Source organism: Microtus oregoni, unplaced genomic scaffold, assembly GCF_018167655.1.
Source record: "Microtus oregoni isolate MIOR12 unplaced genomic scaffold, Mior012 000001F_ref0000356, whole genome shotgun sequence".
NCBI classification, from domain to species: Eukaryota; Metazoa; Chordata; class Mammalia; order Rodentia; family Cricetidae; genus Microtus; species Microtus oregoni.
Genome location: NW_024543060.1, coordinates 76,374,496 through 76,389,856, shown reverse-complemented (window position 1 = coordinate 76,389,856; position 15,361 = coordinate 76,374,496). Strand labels below are relative to the sequence as shown.

Genomic DNA, 15,361 nt, shown 5'->3' with positions numbered 1-15,361 from the left:
TTCTCTTGAGTTAGCATGCCTGTTTCCCTGGCTGGCTCAACTGTTATTCTCCCAGAAATGCCTTCGGGGAATGGAGTCTAGGATGATGGGATGAGCTGGGGAAAGGAATCTTTGAGGGAGGTCTTCCTGATCTGTGTAGTTAGAGAGGAAAGGGAGGCTGCAGCAGGTGTTCTGCTACAGAGCTGAGAATGGGACTGGTGGGTTGGATTTGGAGAATTAAAGGAGAGGTGTGGGTCTGCCTTCAGCCTACCTGCTTCCCTGGCAGGAGCGGACTTAGGGTTAGCAGCTTAGCAGCGACAGCTGCTGGGGTTGGGGGCTGGGCTAAAGCAGTAAGTGGGAGGAGGGAGGCAATGAGTGGAAGATCTGGGGTTTATACAGGAGCTGGGGGCAAGGGGCAGGGAAAGGAAAGCTGCAGCAACTCTTGTGTTGTAGAGGGTGAGACTGGGGGCACTGGGTCTAAAGCAGTGGTTCCCAACTGTCCTAATGTAGTGACCTTTCAAAACAGTCCTTCGTGCTGCGGTGATAACCCTAAAAATTATTTCATTGCTACTTCACAATTGTACTGTTGCGACTGTTGTAAATCTTATTGCAAATATCTGATATCTGGGTATCTGCTATGCAAACCCTAAAGGGGTCTTGACCCACGGGTTGAGAACTGCTGGCCTAGAGGAACAGAGGGAGAGGAGAAGATCTGCAGTCAGCCTAATTGCCTGTGTGTCAGTAAAGAGTGCCTGTTGGAGTTGGGGGCCGGATTAAAGGTCTGTAATAACCTTATGTCCTGGCAGGAGTCCAGGGAAGAGATTTTATAGCATAGAAGTTATCAGTGTTCTATTCCATTTTACCTCAGAAAGACAGAACTCAGAGGAAACTTGGGACTTTTTTTAATTATATAGAATAATGTTGAACATTATAAATAAACAAAACAGGCCTCCAAAGAAGCCATGCCTGCTTTCATATGATCAACTGCTACTAAGGTCAGAAAGTTCAAGAAGCTATTTGCTGGGAGTAGCTTATGCTACACTGGAGGACTTTATTTTATTCATTTATTGTTGGGACAGAACTGCCCTCAAACTTGCTATGTTATTGAGGATGACCTTGAACTCCTGATCCTCTTGCCTCAGCCTCTGGTGCCGGGATGACTAGTTCACTACCACGACTAGCCTGAAGAATAAATTTTAATATTTCAAGTTCAAGATTTTTTTTTCAAATATATTTTCGCGGTCAGAATTTTGAAAAGGAAACTAAAAACTCCTGCAAGAAATTATTAGGTAAATGTTGTTCTCACTAATAGCACATGATGTATATCTTGCTGATAAACAGATTCAAAATTCTTTTTAAAATATGCTTCATTTTGTAGATGTTTACCACAACATTTACTTTTATTGATAAGATTGCTTGTCTATTGTTTTGGTTATAATCCATTGGTTATAAGAGTAATTTGGTCTTCTCATTGTTTAGTTGGGGGCTTCAGCCCAGTTCCCTGGCATCCATTTTGGAATGACAAGGGGAAGAAAACAAAGCAGAACAGTCACATTCTGTAGCTTCAGATTTATAAGTTGTTTTGTTAGATATGGTTTAAAAAATCTGTTAAAATTAAAATAAAACTAGCTAAAAGTTAATTAGTAACATGGGGAATCGATAACTTAAACCTATGCATAAGTAATTTTAAAGAAACTATAAGACATGATTCCATTTTAAATTTTGGATTTCCATTTTGCTAGAGTTAAAGAAAAGGATGCCACCTGATTTCACCACCTTCTTGATTAAAGGTGACCACGTGGAGTAGGCCTAAGTAGGAGGCATCAACAGATCTCTAAGATAGTTTGGATTAGGATAAATTTTTGTAAGATGACTCATGTCCTGTTCTAAAAACAAGGTTTAAAATATATATTTAATACTTTAAAGTATTAATGCTACACTTCAAGGCTTTCATACTCAAAAATGTATCTTGCTCTGCTAGCTAGACTTTGTTAATTTAAGAGCACCCAAGTGATAGTGGTTATAAAGACATAAAGGGATCATAGAAAACAGTTGAGGTTTACAAATGCCCGGCAGGAATGGAGTCCCAAGAATGTGCAGTTGCAAGAATGGACCTTACTAGTTTTAGAAATGCCAGCACCAGGTGATAGTCACCAGAAGTACCAGCTACAGTGAAACAGAGTAGGCTGAGATCTAAAAGGCAGGCTATGTATATATGCTGTCAAAGATGGAGTGAAAAAGGTGTTATGGTAAAAATAAAATGGTGCCATTTGCCAAGTGGTGGCAGTAGGCAGTGGGCACAAAACCATGGCGGGCCACGAAGGCAGCTGGTCCCAGGGAGAAAGCTATGTGGTGGGTAAGAGCCACCTGGCAGGTGAGAGACAGAGACAGAGATTCACCAAGCAGAGAGTGGGTATTTATTTAGTGGGTTATGAAGGGGAAAGGGAAAGAGGGGAAGGGGAGAAGGGAAAAGAACAGAGAGAGGCAAAGAGAGAGAAAAAACGGGGGGGGGGGTGACGGGGAGAAGTGGGGGGGTGACGGGGAGAAGTGGGGAGAAGGGAGTGAGGCAGAAGCTGCCTCTTAGGGAGAGAGATGGAAAGGAAGGAACTCAGGCTGGAAGTGGAAGGGAGATCTGCTTGCCTCAGTGGACAGGGGAGGGAGTGGGTGTGACTTGTCTCTTAAAGGGACAGGACAGACCGTTACAAGAGGTACTTTATTTTTGATATTGCAGGAAGTCATTTAAGAGATTTTAATTTGTTAAGAAGAGTTAAAACTATAGGACATTTGTGCCTACAAAATGTTTTATATTGTTAATATTTGGATTTAATAAAAGGCTAAAAATTAGGGTCAGAGCCATAAGCACCAAATGCTAAACGGAAACTGGGATGTTCATTTCTTGTAATGTAGCAAGACAATGACCTAAGCAGTCTGTCAAAGGACTGAAACAGTTTCTCAGCCCATAAGTCTTGATCCTTTGGTGGTTAAAACAACAACAACAACAACAACAACAAAAAAAAAAAACAACAAAAACTTTTTAGAGGGCTATCCTAGGATCATATGTTTGCATTAAGATTCATAACAATGACAAAACTGCAGTTGTAAAATAACATTAAAAAGTTGAGAATCAGTGGCTTCAAAATGTCTGTCTTTACTCAAGGTCTCTGCAGACATAAGGATAGATGTCTAGCCTCCTTGTCTTTGTTAATTCTGTTAAGCTTAAACTTCTTGGATAAACTGAATCATATAAATTTTTTGTACTCACACTAAGAGAAACTTCAATTAAAAGTTTGTTGTTTTATATTGCTCATATGTCAGGCATTCAGATAAAGCTTCCATTCTCTCAGGTTACTTGAAGAAAATTCCTACTCCCTAAAAAGGATGTTGCCCTCCTTATCTCTGGCAAAAGGAACTTGGTGGCTCTTCCCTAACAGACTGGCTGTAGTGCCTTAGAACTTGTCAAAGGCAATGCTAGCCCCTAGGCTCCCTCCTGTTCCCATTTCACCCTGGGACCTTTTCCTTTCTTTCCCAGGAGACAGCATTAACAGCTGGATACAAACTTGTTCAGTTTTTACCATAGGAATGACTCTTTATTAGCTTCAATTCAAAATCATTATTTTTTTTTAAGGCTAAACCTGACAGAATGTGAAGTTCTAGTCTTATAAAAGCTGCTAACTTATTATAGACTGTTAGGAAATACAAGTTAGTCAGTCATCCTTAAAGTACTGATATAATTAATTACTAGATAATCTTTATTTAGGTCTCTGTATATGTTTTCAAAGTCAAACTTAAAACAAGTAACTAGAAACAAAGTTTGTCCAATCATATATACCTAGGCAACCCTCATACTTCAGAGATCTGCAGAATATGGCATTTAAAATAATGATTGAAAGGTTTATATTAGACAGAGACTCTGAGATCCTAGCAGTGATCCAAGGCCTCCGAAGAAGATTATGGGACACCATGATGTCTCCACCTGGAGTATGATGATGCTGACCACTGGGCCAGATGCCCCAGTGCAACACCTGCTGCCAGGACCCGGTCCAGACTGTGGACAAACAGCAGAACATTGGACAAATGATTGTACCACTTTTGCCTAGACAAAATAGGGTCAGTCTTTTCCATGTCCACAGGAAAAAAAAATCACCTTATGGGCCTGGCTAAGACTGTAAGACTGCTGTTCTGGATACTTCTGCCTCCAGTGCTATGGAGACCTAGGTATGACTAACTGGACTCTGGTCCCTGTCACTTTTAATAGATTTGGAAGCTTCTTGGTCTGTACTCAGGTATAATTTATTATCCTTCTGGGATCTCTGATAATATTAATGGCTAGGCCAGCTATAATGTTGTCAGTTTAGCAGCATCAGGCATCCAGACCCTTCCACAAAGCTAAAGCCAGCTTGATAGCTCACTTTATAGATATTTGCTTTTTCTAAAGCTACTAGTCTCTTGATTAAAAAATGTTTTAAGATATATAAAGGTCTGAGGAAATAAAAGCTCATAAGCTTTGAGGGTCTAAAAATGATTTAAGATGTAAATACAGGTTAAAATATGGAAAATGTTTCTGATTTCTTCCCCCTTCTATGGTATAGTTCTGATAAGCTGATAGAGCAATGATTACTTACTGTTTGGTGGTTTACAAGCTCAAGATTTTAGATTTATTCTGGTTGCCATGTAAATATGAATTAAAGGTGTTTCTCATCAGGCCAAAGACATCTCTGTCCAATCCATACCTGGCTCTCTGGACAGAAGAAAAATATACATGCTTCTAACCAAAATCTGTAGTATTTGCTAGGACTCAAAGGCATGAGTCCATGCCTGCTGTTTACAGAGATCTATTATCTGCTTTTATCTATAATATGGATTTCAATATGGAACTGAAAGTTTCAAATGTATTATTTTCCTTTAAGTACATAAATTTTAACTTCTTTTCTTAGTTTAAACTTATCTCAATAGGTTTCCACTTGACTGGCAGATATGTCTAAGCATCAGTGCTGACCACAACCTGTTCTGAATGACTGCAAGCTCTGGACTTGCTAAAAGCTAATGCGGACCAGTCCAGCTGATGTTAATGTTCCCTTCTTTCCAACAGAGTCTGCACAGCAGATGCTTCTGATGAGTGCCCCATTGTCTAAATTCCCTCATCTTTGGCTAGCCTTTCAGCCTTCTTGGGCCCTGATGACAAGGCCCCAAATGTCAGTTTGAAGTAGTCACAGAAAGAAACGCCGTGCCATGCTCCATGCCCAGAACAGGTTGAAATGCTGAGACAAGGGAGAACTCCCTGACAAAATTACTACTTATAGTGCCCATTGATATACCAGAAAAATAGGCCCAGAGTTGTCAACAAAAGGATTCATTAACTAAAATGGTCCTACAATAAAAAAGAAACGTTGGTTCTTTATGCAGAACCACAGAACCAAAGAGGGCATTCCATGATAAAGTCAAATTTAAGCAATACTCATCTACAAAGCTAGCCCTAAAAAAAGGTTCTAGAAGGAAAACAACAGCCAAGGATGTTAAGTACAACCATGAAAATACATAGAATAAGTAGTCTCAGAACAGTAAAATCAAGAAGGGAGATACATTTGCACGTGTGTGCATACACGCAAACAGTACCACTACCACCAGCACCACTACCACAATAGGAATGCAGCAGCACTCCCACCACTACCCCCATATCAGGAATCAACATCATTGTTCACTGATATCTCCTAACATTAATGATCTCATTTTATCAATAAAAAGACACAGACAAACAGAACAGATGTGAAAAGAGAATCCATTCTTCTGCTGCATTCAGGAAACACACTTCATCATCAAGGATAGACATTAATTACCTCAGGGTAAAGTGTTGGAAAAAGATATCCCAAGCAAATGGACCAAAGAAGCAAGCCGGTGTAGTCATTTAAATATCTAACTAAATAGATTTCAAATTACAACTAATAAGAGATAGGGAAGGACACTACATACTCATCAAAAGGAAAACCTATAAAGATGTCATTTCAATTCTTAACATCACTGCCCAAAACACAAGGGTATTGAAATGTGCAAAAGAAACGCTACTACAGCTAAATCACATATTGACCCTTGTACACTGATAGTGGGAGACTTTAATACTCCACTCTCAGCAATGGCCAGACCCATCCAAATGAAATCTAAACAGAGAAATGCTGGTGTTAACAGATGTTACAAACCAAATAGACCTAACAGATATTTACAGAACATTCCACCTAAACGCAAAAGAATACAACTTCTTTTTTTTGCACCTCATGGAACCATCCAAAACTGACCACAAAGTTGGGTACAAAACAAATATGAACAGACATAAGAAAATTGAAATAAATCGGCATTCTATTAGACAACCATGGGTTAAAAGCTAGATAACAACAGAAACAATACAAACCTTAAAAACTCATGGAAACTGAACAACTCTCTACTGAATGAAAAATAGGTCAAGATAGAAATTAAGAAATATATTAAAGACTTTCAAGAATTGAATGAAAATGAATGCACACAATACTCAAATTTATGGAACACAATGAAGGCTGTTTTAAGAGGCAAGTTCATAGCACTAAGGGCAGAGAGAGAGAGAGAGAGAGAGAGAGAGGAAACAGAGAGATAAATCTCACAGTAGCAACTTAACAGCCCACCTGAAAGCTCTAGAACAACAAGAAGCAGAAATCACAAGGAAAAGTTGTAGTAGGAGGAGTGGGCCACATCCCCCAGCCTGGCTCCTGGCCGCCCAACTAGCTTAACCCCCGAAATAACCACACAGAAGTTGTATTAATTAAATTATTGTTTGGCCCATAAGATCTAGCCTCTTATTGGTTAACTCTCACTTCTAGATTCACCCTATTTCTAATAATCTGTATGTCACCATGAGGTCGTGACTTACCGGAAAGATGCTAACCAGCGTCTGTCTCAGGCAAGAGCTTCATGGCGGCTGCCACCCTGAGTTCTTCCTCCCAGAATTCTCTTTTTCATGCCTATCTAAGCTCTTTCCTATCAAAAGACCAAGGCAGTTTCTTTGTTAATCAATGAAAGCAACACAAATACAAAAGGACCTCCTACACCAAATGTGATGAAGAGCAAGAAATAACCAACTCTTTCTAAGTGAAACAGCAATATTAGAAGTCTAAAGGTTTTTTTTTTTTTTTTTTTTTTTTTTTTTTTTTTTTTTTTTTTTTTTTTTTCTGGAAAGGGCAGCCAACTCTGAGTACATGAGCACTTTTAGTTCAGTCAGACGAACTGGGGTATACAGAATCCCATGCTAGCCAAATGTAAAGCGGTGTGGTATAAGGAAGGGGGAACTTGCGGCATTCTCTGCTCTTCTACAAGTCAGCATGTTCAATCCTAACTGCCTTAGTATGAGTTAAAGGCGTTTCCTCCCACGAGATTTGAATCCATGGTGCTTTGTTCTATGCTGAAATCTGTTAATACTCTTAGGCTGGATTGTACTTTGGAAAATTCTAGTAAAAATACTAAAAATTTGACAAAGTTCTTCCATTGACAGAACAGCTGCAAGTTTAATGAGGGAACCCACTGAGATAAATGCATCAATTAATAAATTCCTACACACAGACAGCAGCTCCACTGGCCAAGTACCATCCATCTGTGGAGGCTTAAGGACTCAGTCACTAGTTAGCTGGGGTAGTAAGCAGTTCACACAGCAAATTATTTGTTAAAAGTCCTCATAAAGACAAGTTACTCTATGGAGCACATTTTAAAAACAACTCAGGGAGAGGAAAAAACAGCCAGCACAAGGTAAAGCAAAATATTCTAGAGTACGGCTCATGGCAAAATATTAAGTGCTTATAAAGCATGTTTCTCACTTGACTCCCCAAGGTGATTATCTAATGATTAGGCCATTATCTTAGCTTTCCTGTGTACTTTCTCTATGTGTGCCAATGATTGGATTGCTAATTCTTGAAGACTGGAAAGTATCAGATTTCAAATCTCTTCCACAATCATTAGTGTTAAGCTTTGTCTTTTCTACTAAATAAACTTTATTCTTTGACAATTTCACACATATTTATAATGAATTCTGGTCCTCCTAAACTTTTTTATTTCCCCTCACTCCTGACAGTCCCTTTTTCTTTACTCATTTCTTTCTTATACTCATCACTTTTATTTTGTTTCAGAATCCATAAAGGCTAGGGCCATCTGTGTGACCCAGTGTTTAGAATTAACCATCAGAGCTTGGTGGACTCATGAGTAGGTACAAAAGTGGACTCTATTTCTCTACCTTTCACTGAGAATTGTTGACAACAGATCAACAGCTGTAAGTGGCAGGGCCTTGTGAGTCCCTTCTTCATCCACAGCTACTGTTAGGAGGGCTCAATTTGTACCAGTATCAGTAGGAACAGCTGGATGACTTCATGATGGCCAGTCCTCTCCTATCTTCTGGGTCTTACATTCTTTCTTCTCCCTTTTTCTACCATGTTTATTGATCCTTCAGGGGTGTTATAAATGTCTTGTTTAGGGCTGGGCACTTAATCATCTTTTATTCTCAACATCTTTTATGGCTATGGATTTCTGCATTCACCTCTATTCACTGCAAGAAGCTTCTCTGATTAAGGCTGAAAATATCTTTTGTCTGTGTGAATAAGCATAGGAATTTAGAATGTAATTTGTTGCTATGCCAATTTAGCTAAACAGCAATATTAGATCCCTCCCTCGCCAATAAAATAAACAGTGGTTAAAAATTACGCAACTTTTGCACAATATTTTTACTGATGAGTGGAGAGTCAATAAAGGATTGTGACTACAAATAAATGGCTATGTGATCATTAACAACTCGCTCTTCTTGAAGCAGTCTGTTCTTAAGAAACATTTCCTTATCCTTAGTGTATAGGAAGGCCACTGATTTTTGGAGTTGATCTTGTATCCTGCCACATTACTAAAGGTGTTTATCAGCTGTAGGAGTTCTTTGGTAGAATTTTTGGATTCGCTTATGTACACTATCATATCATCTGCAAATAACGAAAGCTTAACTTCTTCCTTTCCAATACAAATCCCCTTGATCTCCTTATGTTGTCTTATTGCTATTGCTTCAAGCACTATATTGAAGCGGTAAGGAAAGAGTGGACAGCCTTGTCGTGTTCCTGATTTTAGTGGGATGGCTTTGAGTTTTTCTCCGTTTAATTTAATGTTAGCTGTCGGCTTGCTGTAAATAGCTTTTATTATATTTAGGTAGGACCCTTGTATCCCTATTCTCTCCACGACCTTTATCACAAAGGGGAGTTGAATTTTGTCGAATGCTTTTTCAGCATCTAATGAGATGATCATATGTTTTCTTTCAGTTTATTTATATGGTGGATTACATTGATAGATATGCGTATGTTGAACTAGCTGAACATAGCGAACAATGAGGTCTACTGAGAACTCAAGAACAATGGCACTGGGTTTTTGATCCTACTGCATGAACTGGCTTTGGGGGAGCCTAGGCAGTTTGGATGCTCACCTTACTAGACCTGGATAGAGGTGGGCGGTCATTGGACTTCCCACTGGTCAGGGAACCCTGATTGCTCTTTGAGCTGATGAGGGAGGGGGACTTGATCGGGGAAGGGGGAGGGAAATGGGAGGCGGTGGCGGGGAGGAGGCAGAAATCCTTAATAAATAAATAAATTTAAAAAAAATAAAAAATAAAAAACAAAACAAAACAAAAAAGAAACATTTTCAAAAAATTATATAATGTTTAAATTTCTCAGGGAAAAGTTATTACTAATATGTTTTTCTGATTCATGTAGGATCTACAACACATTTTTTCATTAGTGATACTCTACTTGAACATCATTTTACTACTAGTTTCATGAAAGTTGCATCAATTTTCTTAGTTGTTTAATAACTAACATTGGGATGTGTTAATAATTTATGAGGATGTTTTTATTAATTGCTAATGTTTTCATTTGCAGAGTATTTCTTTTCTAATACCAGGTCTCAAAGGCAAAATAGAGGAATTAAACAACACAAGCAAAGAATAGGAAAAAGAATTCATAGTTTCCTATGAATATGCAGAACTTTGGAGCACCAGGAGCAGAGGAAATCTTTGATAAGGGAGAGGAATCCCAGATCAATGGCATAGAGCAGATTTTCACCAAGATCATATATGAAAGCTTCCTCCAACTCTGCAAAGATAGAAACATACAGAACATCAAATAAACAAGACCAGGAAAGAAACTCTCCAACGGCATACCATAGTTGAAACACTACATATACGGAAAATCAACAAAAAGAGCATCAGACTGCACTTAAGAATTAATGTTGTTTATTGATTGCTAATGATTTTTAATGGAAGCCACATGGTCTGTTTGTGTTCCACATTTTAATTGTTTAGTCTGTCTATATGTTGTTTCTTTTGCTGGCTGGCAGATGGTTATTTGCAAAATTGTTTATAGGTTGAATGTAAACCAGAATGGTGTATTTGATGAGATCTAATTCTATCCATTCTCATCTATACACAGTCATAATGACATACCTATCTCATGAATTTTCCAGGGAATCAGAGCTAATATATATATATATATAATGTTCTGGCAATGTCTAAACAAAGCTCATTTGCTGGTATTGTGACACCATCAAACACTACTTCCTATAGCATATTTAGGAAGTGATTGAAGCAGATGATACATTCGTTTGGCAAACTGTCATTGTGAACAGGTTGTGCTTTAGGCCTTGTACTTGTTTCTGGGTAATAAAAACTATTGACTTTTGGGTAATGTAATCCAATGTGACAGCATGACAGACTGGTGCCAGAGTTTATTTTTAGATGTTATACTTAGACATAGTTTAGGCATCTCACACGTGTTCTTATCTATTCCAATCTCCTCCAATACTAGAGACAGAATCCGCTGTCGTGAACTTAGTTTAGACACTGGCTTGGGTTTTTGGAAGAGCACATCTCTTGGCCATAGACATTTGTAAAATAATATATGGCAACAATTTCTTTTTCAGTTATCTTCCCATTTTGAATTTTATTTAAATAATTTTTTTTTCATTTATTTTACATACTGACCGCAGTTCCCTCTCCCTCCTTTCCTGAGGCACCCTCTCGCTTCCCATCTACTCCCTCCCCTCCCACTCTTCTCTGTCTCCAATATTCTCAGATAATTTTAAAGCAATGAGCTAAAGTTGGGAAGAATTTATACAATGTAAGAAACTAAAAAAAAAAAAAAGAGAATAACAAAAATTTGAGAAAAAGAAAACCCCAAGAATAATCAATTTAACTCACAGCCATTTAGGAAAACATGAAACTTCACGCCTCATGAAAGATATGATGGGCTAATATGCAGGCTTAAAAGGGTATAAGCACATCACCACCACCATCTGTGCTCAGGCGAGAACTATGAACCAAAGAACAATCTATCTATACGTACAATATGGAACTAACTTTTTTTGTGCTAAGCCTCTATTTATGCCTATATATAAATTCTAAGACAGAAATTACAGATCATAAAGGGCAGAAATTAACATAAAATGAATATTAACCTGGGGGATATAGCTCAATGATACAGCACCTGGTATAGTACATTTAAGGCCCTGAGTTTAATTCCCTAGACCTCCTCCAAATGATTATTAATTAAAAGACAATTATCTCAGCCAGCAAAAATGCTATAAAACTTTGTCTTTCATTTGATAATATTCCACCTTTTAATGTAGATAATTTTATTTGCAGGTTGTTTGACTAGAATTTAGAACACACTTTTCCCCATTAAATCAATGTTATAAACATGAGTAAGTTCCCATTTCTGTCCCTCTAGGACACTTAACTAACACAAGTATTAAATACCATGCAGTCAGGGCCAGGAAATAAGTGCTTTACACTTGGAATTGCACCACCTGCATCAATGTGATGGAACTCTTGGGTCTAAGAACTGAAACCACCTGCGTCACCATGATTTATTTGTTTGTTAGAGGAAAACTTTGCCTGGGAAAGATAAGGCTGGAAAGCAATAAATAACCTCATTGTTTGTTTCAGGAAATTCCAATCTGTTAACTTATCTCAGAGAAGCAATCGTCTTACCTTGGTAAAGCGCTCACTTATCAAGCAAGCTTACTTATCAAGACTTTTTTCAAGTCCCTTGCAGGGCAATATCTATTTATCTTGGACAATGATGTCCAGACCTTTACAAAGTCTGGTGTTTTCTTCACAATGGAGCACAGACACTTAGATACCATAAATATCCTCCTGATATTCCCCTTCAACAACACTAACAAGACTGTCAAGCCTACCACTTCTGTTGCAGCAATGCTGTCTTGGAGTTCAGGAACACGTATTAGTACGATTCTCATAACATCTGTTTTCACTTGTTAGATGTTGTAATAGATATACCTGAGACTGGGTTACTCATAAACAATACAAATTCATTCTTCTACAGTTGTGGAAGCTGGACAGTCCATCACGATGCTGGATGCTGGTATGGGTCTCTTCAGTGTGCCTTGCGGGGTGAGAACCAGAAAGGCAAAGACTGAGCACACCCCATAAGCTCATTCTAACAGTGGAGCGTTCGGGACCTAAATGCTTTCCAAAGGCTCCATTTGCCTTCTTGGGGTTGAAGTTTCTAACACGGCTTTTTGTTTTTTTTTTTTTTTTAATTTATTTATTTATTAAGGATTTCTGCCTCGTCCCCACAACCGCTTCCCATTTCCCTCCCCCTCCCCCGATCAATTCCCCCTCCCTCATCTGCTCGAAGAGCAATCAGGGTTCCCTGACCTGTGGGAAGCCCAAGGACTGCCCACCTCTATCCAGGTCTCGTAAGGTGAGCATCCAAACTGCCTAGGCTCCCACAAAGCCAGTACGTGCAGTAGGATCAAAAACCCACTGCAATTGTTCTTGAATTCTCAGTATTCCTCATTGTCCGCTATGTTCAGCTAGTCCGGATTTATCCCATGTTTTTTCAGACCTAGGCCAGCTGGCCTTGGTGAGATCCCAATAGAACATCCCCATTGTCTTAGTGTGTGGGTGCACCCCTCGTGGTCCTGAGTTCTTTTCATTGTTGTCTGATAGAAACTCTGTGTAGACCAGCTGGCCTCAGAACTTGTAGTGATTTCCTTGCCTCTGCAGGTGTGTGCCCACTGCACTTGGCTGCGGTTGCCTTTTTTTCTTTTTTAGTTTTATTGTACCAACCCTGCTACTGACAAAGGTTTGATCTCCAAAATATATAAAGAACTCAAGAAACTAGACCGTAAAAGGCTAATCAACCCAATTATAAAGTGGGGCACTGATCTGAACAGAGAATTCTCAACAGAAGAACTTCAAATGGCCAAAAGACACTTAAGGTCATGCTCAACTTCCTTAGCGATCAGGGAAATGCAAATCAAGACAACTTTAAGATACCACCTTACACCTGTCAGAATGGCGAAAATAAAAAACACCAATGATAGCCTTTGCTGGAGAGGTTGTGGAGAAAGGGGTACACTCACCCATTGCTGGTGGGAATGCAAACTTGTGCAACCACTCTGGAAAGCAGTGTTTCGGTTTCTCAGGAAATTCGGGATCAACCTACCCCTGGATCCAGCAATACCACTCTTGGGAATATACCCAAGAGAGGCCCTATCATACAACAAAAGTATATGCTCAACTATGTTCATGGCAGCATTGTTTGTAATAGCCAGAACCTGGAAACAACCTAGATGCCCTTCAACGGAAGAATGGATGAAGAAAGTATGGAATATATACATATTAGAGTATTACTCAGCAGTAAAAAACAAGGACTTCTTGAATTTTGCATACAAATGGATGGAAATAGAAAACACTATCCTGAGTGAGGTAAGCCAGACCCAAAAAGAGGAACATGGGATGTACTCACTCATATTTGGTTTCTAGCCATAAATAAAGGACATTGAGCTTATAATTCATGTTCCTAGAGAAGCTAAATAAGAAGGTGAATCCAAAGACAAACACATAGGCATCCTCAGGAATATTAACCTTCATCAGGCGATGAAAGGAGACAGAGACAGAGACCCACACGGGAGCACCGGACAGAAATCTCAAGGTCCAAATCAGGAGCAGAAGGAGACGGAGCACTAACACGGCTTTTTGACAGGACAAATAATAAAAAATCTTATCAACCACATTATGAGAAAAGAATTAAGAGATGAGAACACTAAAGTACACTGAAGCAATGAGGTACTTACACAATTTAAATCATTTTGACTTACATAATTGAACTTATCTGATTCTAAATTATGGTGCTTTTGGTTAAGCATTCCTAACTAGAAAAGTCTAAAACTGAAATAACCCAAAATTTAAAATATTTTCAGTCATACAGAGAAATGTCATACTGGTCATACATAGAAAATTCCATCCCAAATAAGTATATTATGCACAAAATTATTAAAAATTGAGAAAAGTTTATTCTCAAGCTGTGTAAAAAGGCCTATGAATCACAAATGAGTTTTAAGTTTATACTTGGATCCTATCCAAAGATATTGCAGATATATATACCAATAATCCAAAAATCTGAGAGAAGAGAACATGGAACATGTCAGGTCTCAATTGGTAATATTTTTGAGTCCCTTTCAGAGTCTTGTCTATTCTCTTGAAAATAACTCAAAGAGTCTATCACTGTAACATTCACTAAGGATTAGACATTCACTAAGGATTTGCAAAGTGGGCATGAAATGAGACCACATTTAATATAAATGAGGCTGGAGCTCTTCGGGCTTTTGTTTTAGATCATCCAGGAGGTGATCATGAGAATGGTGCTCAGAGCAAGGCATTGTGTTCTTCAGTGAACTGTAAACTCACTCTGAAGGGACAGTTTCTATGTGGGGGCATCTGCATCGCTGTAATGTGGACTGGTGGATGTAAAGCTGCAGTATCGGGGATTTATCTCAATATAATGTGATCGCGTATACTGTCTCATGTCACTCCATGTCCAAGCTGACAGATGCGAGTTCTGCTAAGATCTTCCTTCACATGTAGGTGAGTTCCTGCACACTTCAAATGCTAGGGAAATAGATGTACTTCGTGTTTTTATGCAAACAGTGCTTTTCCCACAGGAGGTCTTTGTATTATAGTGAGAAATGAATGTTAACTGAATATTCGGTTGCCAAAGAAGGTTGTTAAATTTTTATAGAAGTAAAATTACAAAAGGAAAGAGAAAAGGCTAGCTGGATTTTCTATTCCTTCTGAGATAGTTACATATTGCAGACAATATCAGGAAATAAAAAGACAGTAGTTGTACTAAAAGATACTTTAGCACAACGAAATAAGCTGTTAAATTAAAACCAGGAGTATTCTCACGCAGCCAATTTAAATATGGCAAATGAATTCACTGTCTGCACACATGCATTTCTCTTTATTAGTTATTTTTGTTTTTGAGAACATAATTAAAGCATTTCTCTATTTCCTTTCTTTTCTCCAAACCTTCTCATATACTTG

The 15,361-nt window shown here is 38.5% G+C and overlaps 1 protein-coding gene across 9 annotated transcripts in view; it reads right to left on the bottom strand.

The window, feature by feature from the left end:
• Mettl25 (methyltransferase like 25) overlaps positions 1 to 15,361 on the bottom strand; it is an 83,060-nt gene that overhangs the window by 6,484 nt on the left and 61,215 nt on the right. For 7 of the 9 annotated variants that reach the window (XM_041669578.1, XM_041669605.1, XM_041669620.1 and 4 more), the window contains 2 exons: positions 12,308 to 12,413; positions 10,080 to 10,103 (listed from right to left, as the gene is read on the bottom strand). The exons of 1 other annotated variant lie outside the window; for it this stretch is intronic. In XM_041669578.1, the coding sequence (XP_041525512.1) occupies positions 12,323 to 12,413 (91 nt within the window). In that variant the 3' untranslated portion in view covers positions 10,080 to 10,103; positions 12,308 to 12,322. Of the gene's footprint in view, positions 1 to 9,894; positions 10,104 to 12,307; positions 12,414 to 15,361 lie in introns of those variants that run through there. One more of the 9 variants, XM_041669588.1, reaches the window with a different exon arrangement.